Source organism: Gopherus flavomarginatus, chromosome 1, assembly GCF_025201925.1.
Source record: "Gopherus flavomarginatus isolate rGopFla2 chromosome 1, rGopFla2.mat.asm, whole genome shotgun sequence".
In the NCBI taxonomy this organism is placed as follows: domain Eukaryota; kingdom Metazoa; phylum Chordata; order Testudines; family Testudinidae; genus Gopherus; species Gopherus flavomarginatus.
In genome coordinates this window covers 367,190,802-367,196,885 of record NC_066617.1, presented here as the reverse complement: position 1 = coordinate 367,196,885, position 6,084 = coordinate 367,190,802, and the positions used below count along the sequence as shown (strand labels likewise).

Here is a 6,084-nt window from a genome sequence, read left to right as displayed (position 1 = left end):
CTTTCATTGCCCTTACAAATTTAGACGCTTCTCACCACAGGCTGGCTGGTTGCTCTTCAGCCAGGTTCTCTCCCCTTTGATCCGCACTTCAGTTGCTTGGTGGTGGTGTCTGTAGATGGAGGTGGAAGAGAGGAAGAGCCTGGCAAATGTCTCTCCCTTTTATCATGTTCTTTCTTTCCTCTTGGCTCCCCCCCCCCCGTTTCAGAGTCAGGTGAGCGTTACCTTATCGCAGTCCCAAACTGACCAAAGGAAGGAGGGTGACAGATCCTTTGTTGCTGCCTAAGCCAGTGTCCTTCGTTCCTGTGAGGCTGGGCTGGGTTTGTCCCATACACGCCCTGATGAGGTGTGAACTGCCCCTCTGCTCCTGGCGAGTTTTACTCTGGTTTGTTTTAAGCCATGAGGACACATTTTCAGCCTCATAACTATACACATGAAATTACAACCTATAACATCACCATGACAACTATGCTCAGTGCATCATGAGCCTTCCGAAGACAGCCAACATGACAAACTTTGCACTGGATACCACACAACCATGTTATAAGGATGAACATCGGGGTACAGGATGTTCCCCCGAGGTACAGAGTGTCGCACCTCCCCACTTAGTTCACAGCGAGAGGGTTAGTCACTGACAAGTTCGAAGGCAGTGTGTCCGGGGTCTTCTTTCCTGGACAGAGTGTCTGCTACCAGGTTCTCCCTTTCCTTTATGTCGATAATTTCCATGTCAAACTCCTGCAGGATCAGGCTCCAGCGCAGAAGTTTGGAGTTTGTGTTATAGTTCTTTTGGTATCCAGCCATGAAGGCCATGATGTGGTGTGCCTCAGTTTCCCCATTCACACACAGCAAACTAGGTTCTTTTTATGGTTTCTCTGCTGTGTAAGCTTTATATCGGTTTACAGGTATTAACTGAGAACTAGTGTTACCTTAAGTTTTAACATCAGTATCCAAATTCTTATCTCACGACTTAACATTAATGCCAACATTTTTATCACAGATAAGTGTTTACAAATATCTTTATGATACCACACTCTCTGTTCAGACCGTCTGGTTTGAGGTTGCTTCGTTCACTACTCATGGTGTTCTTTGGCTTTCTCCCGTGTAATCAGTCACTGGCTTTCCTTTCCCTCCAGTGTTCCCCTCTGCCTGGGTTCTTATTTTAATTATATGTCTGGGATTTTGGTACCTGAGGGTCTGGCAAGATAGGAGTTTAGGGAGATCCTGCACATTGTCTGGCCCTTTGGGGATCAGTCTCCCAACTCCATGACTGTATATATGGAAAAAATCCAGCTCCCTTTTTGGGGTTACCCTGTGTTTCCCCTCCCTGCACTGAGTCCTTCCCTGCCCCCTAGAGGGCTGTGATCTGTGCCCTCTGGGCTAGGTCTGTTTACCCTTCGATCAGATTCACCTTTTCCCAGCAGCTTTCCCATAACTGTTCTCTGTGTTTCACCAGCCTGGGGGAAAACACCCCCTTCTCTGTCAGTTGGGTCATTTGTGTTCTCACAAACTATCACCTGGCAATTTCTTGGTCTCAATTCCTCTGCTGTCACAGGCGTTGGAGCTGCATCTTAATGTAAAGAGGCACAGTTACTTTCCAAAAACTTTTCAGAAAGAGCATCCTGAAAAACTGGGATCTGGATTCGGGTACTGTCCGCCATCCCTTTCCCTGTCCCTGCGAAGTCAGCTGTGTGTCTGCTCCCCTCTAGGAAGTTGGTTACAAAGATTCCTCTCAAGACCTGGCTCACGGGCTGAGTGCCTGGGTGCACAGATGCTGACTCAGCCATTCTGTCCTGAGAATCCTCTCCAACTGACTGGTGAGGAAACGTTCCTGTACCCGCACTGTTCCTTCCCCAGTTTCCTCCTCTGGGCCACCTTCTAAGACACATTTCTCCGTGATCCCTAGAGTGGGCTCTGTGTCTGGTTCAGCTGTAGCTTGCTGGCAACTAACAACCTGGACATTTGTCTCCCTGGCAGGCGTCACACCCCTGTCCCTTCCTGATGTGGTCTGGCCTCCAGCTGAAGCGCAGGAGTTGGTCTCAACCCCACCCTGCCTGCAAGCACGTGGCTTCCCCCTGCTGCAGGAGAATCAAGGAGACTCTTTCCCATTCTCTCAGCAGTTCCTGAGACCTTTCAATTTCCTTTGGAGGTCCCAGCATAAAACTATCTCCTGCTGCAGGCAAATAGTTTAATCCGAGCTACATGGAAACAATCATTACCAAGGAGCAGGTCGACTAGGAGGTGTTCTATTACCCCCACAGTCAAAACACTTTCCAAACCTTCCCACACCGCATGACTTTTAACTAGTGGTACGAGGAATCTGCTTTCACCCACCCCCACAATCTCTGCCATTTGGCCACGTAACATCCTGGCCTTTGGGACCACACTCTGCTTAACCAGAGGGATCTGGGCCCCTGTATCTCTCTGCCCCAAGCATTCCCTGCCATCAATTTGGATATCCTTTACAAGCTCCATATCTGGCTCTGCAGGGGCTAACCTCACAAAACCAATCTGATAGGTTTTCAATTGCTTGGGGGGTTTCTAAGAGAGGACAGGAGAAATAACATGAGCCATTGGTTGCCTGCTTCCTCCTAGCACAGGGCATTTATTCCTCAGGAGGTCAGTGGCTTTACACCGATAGCACCTTTTGGGCTCTTCTGCTTTTACAGAAGATTTGGGATGAGGGTTAGAGGAATGGTTCTGGGGAGGTGAGTACCCAGCATCCCAGCCACCCTCCTTCTTGCTATGGATAAAATGTGATCGCCCCTTCCTACCAGCTTCAAATCCTTCTTTCTTTCTGTGGCCTCCCCTCAGCATGCTCCACAGCCTGTTCGAAGGCATCATCTAAAAAAGCCATCTCATCCACAGTCTTTACATCTTTGTCCCATAGACACTGCTTCATTTCGGCCTTACATATGCTCTAGAAATATTTTTGAGCAACAAGATCAAGCAGTCCTTCAAAACATGCCACCTCTTTACCCCATTCCCATTTTCCCAACAAATCTTTCATCTTGTTTCCATATTCCCCATTAATCATCCCTCTTAAGACTCCTAAATTTAATTCTATACGTTTTAGGGGTAATCTGAAAACTTCATAAAACTGTATCTAGAACCTCTTGAATAGGCATTCCGTTGAATACATTTCAAGCTTTACCAGTTAATTTCACAATCAGGATGGGAACTCTCTTATCATCAGGGATTTCATATATTACACAAAGCCTTTCAAAGGTTCTCAGATATTCAGCAATATCGCTCTGTTCACTGTACGCAGGATAGAAGTGTTCCCGTTTGTGGATTTTTGAAGTGATGGGAGTCGATGGCACGTCTGTGGCTGTGTGCAGGTGTATCAGTAATAAAGCTCAGATGTTCCAGCACAGCAAGAGAAGGTGCAAGGATCCTTCACACTCATCTTTGTTACCAGCGCTACACACATGGGGCCAAGTGAGAACAACGTCATGGCCAAGATCACCTTCTGGACAGCAGTGCTAAACTCGTGTAGGGGATGGTGTCAGGGCCGTAGCAACAAAGAACGTGGCCTCTCCGAAAATATGTCCGGGGCCCCTTACAATGCAGAAAGGATAAAAAACTAAACAACTAAATTAATAACATTTATCCTCCAACAGCCATTATGAACACAAATACACATTGTTTGAATGGGTCCAACTAAAATTCGAAACTGACCGACAGACAACTGATGTAACCAATAGCATTATGATGTATCATAATGACTTCACGGTTTTGTCAGTAAAACCGACATGGATTGTGCAGTAGCATCAATAAATGTCACTTACTTAGTTATACCTTACTTTTTTTTTGCCACTTTTAGGGACCCCCTTCCTTGCGGGGTCCCCTCCGGTCGGAGGGTACAGAGGGCGCTCGCTACACCTCTGGGTGTATTGCTCCCCGTGAGTCAGAGATGGAGTTCCCATCCCAGCATACACAAAGCCCCCACAGGAATGCCTCTACATTACTCAGAAAACCTCTTCTGTATCCTCTGCTTCCTGATCCCTCAGCAGCCCCCTTCTGCTCAGCCTAGGAGCTTTTCCATCGGACAAAGAGAAGCACCCGGTCACGAATCAGTTTGGTTTTCACACCGTATATGATGGGGTTCATCATGGGAGGAAAGAGGAGGTAGAAATTGGCCATCAAGATGTGTACATGTGGGGCGACATGGTGGCCGAACCTGTATATTGTTGAGGAAAGGATCACTGGTGTGTAGACCACTAAGATGGCACAAAGGTGGGAGCCACAGGTTCCCAAAGCCTTGAGCTGCTCTTCCTTGGATGCCAGGCTTAAGACAGCCCTTAGGATCTTGACATACGATAGGGAGATGAACATCAGATCCAGCCCCACAATGAAGAGAGCTACAATGATCCCATAGATTTTATTGACCCTGGTGTCAGCACAGGCCAGACTGACCACGGCCATGTGCTCACAGTAACAATGGGAGATGACATGGGACCGGCAGTAGGGCAGCTTCCTGAGGAGGAAGGGCCCAGGGATCACTAGCAGTAGAGCCCGGGCCAAAGCCGCCAGCCCGATCTTTGCTATCACTGAATTGGTCAGGATGGTGGTGTACCTGAGGGGATTGCAAATGGCCTCGTACCTGTCGAAGGCCATGGCCAGCAACAGAGCAGACTGCATGATGGAGAAGGAGTGAAGGAAAAACATCTGCACCAGGCAGGCGTTAAAGCTGATCTCCCTGGAATTAAACCAGAAGATGCTCAGTATTTTCGGCATGGTGGTTGTGGATAAAACCAGATCGATCACGGCCAGCATGGTGAGGAAATAGAACATGGGCTTGTGCAGGGAGGGCTCTGTCTTGATAACATACAAGAGGGTGCAGTTTCCTAGAAGGGCCACAATGAAGACTGAGGAGAAGGGGATGGAGATCCAGAGGTGCAGAGCTTCCAGCCCTGGGATGCCCGTCAGGAAGAACACAGAAGGATCAATGCCTGTGCTGTTGGAACCTGACAGGTTATCTTCTTGTGGCATCTTTTGCGAGGCTCACATCAATGTCTTTCCTTTCAATAAAACAGAGCACATGGAATGAAGAGAACCTGTAAATTAAATACATATGATGGGACCAATCTCAGCTCTGGAAGAAGTGTACTGACATTTTGTTGAGTTCATCAGTCATGTTGCAATAACACTAATCACACAAACCCTTAAATCTTTCTGTGCAAAATCATTCAGAGTTTTTAGAATGTCATTACACGTCCCGAGTAATGAAGCCCACTTGTTACAAGTATCCTACCTGCTGTGCATTCTGCCGTGAAGCACCTAATATATCTGGCTGCAGAGCACATGCTCTCAGCCTAGGAATGCCTGGCATGTTAAGCTGCATGTAGCAAGATGTACCTGGCACATTCAGCAGCACATTCTGGGTATTCAGCCTGGATGCATGTAGTACATTGGGGAACATTACCACCAGCTTCAGAGCCGGAGCCTCAGCATCTACACAGAATCATTCCAGTATTACACCAGTGTGACTGACAGTAGATTTGGCCCACAGCTTTCCATTTGCTTTAAAAATCTCCTACTTAGAAAGATCCTGATTAGCTTTAATGTAAACTACCCCTGCTCACCTGAACCCTGGCTGTGTCTTCTTCCTTCTCAGCACATGCTGAAGTCACACACAAACTGAAGGACTCTGCACTCAGTGGGGGTCAGCTGGGGGAGAGAATTTATATCTTTTAATGACACCCTGCTGACTTCATTCCCCATGTGGGAGTTGAGACACTTGGGTCACCAGAAAGATACGTTTGGTGGGGGCTGTGACTCGAGCTGTTTGGGGGGCCTGGGGTAAGGGCAAAAATAATGAGATCTGAGCTGTGTCCTATTTCCAGAAATAGAGAGTAAAATGTGGTGTCGTCAAATAATTTGTATTTTATATTAGAGGGAAAAACCAAGAAGAAAAAAATCCAAAGAAAAAAGTCTCCAAGAGGAAGCAGGAAAGAAAAGATTCAGAAAATATTTAAACAAGCCACCTAACTGAACCCTTCTAGTATCTCTGTGCATCAGAGTGTTTGAAATGTAAATTCACTTGCTTCCAGGCTCTCTGTCTAGGATTCATATAAATGCTACTAT

General features: G+C 47.1%; 1 protein-coding gene across 1 annotated transcript; it reads right to left on the bottom strand.

Annotated features, from left to right (window-relative positions):
* Positions 1 to 4,026: 4,026 nt before the first annotated feature.
* Positions 4,027 to 4,989, bottom strand: LOC127048373 (olfactory receptor 52K1-like). The gene has a single exon (XM_050948142.1). It carries the CDS (start codon positions 4,987 to 4,989, stop codon positions 4,027 to 4,029), a length of 963 nt encoding a protein of 320 aa, XP_050804099.1.
* Between the last annotated feature and the right edge of the window lie 1,095 nt (positions 4,990 to 6,084).

Excerpts from the sequence above, each read along its gene's own strand:
- LOC127048373 (XM_050948142.1), bottom strand. The coding sequence starts at position 4,989 with ATGCCACAAGAAGATAACCTGTCAGGTTCCAACAGCACAGGCATTGAT.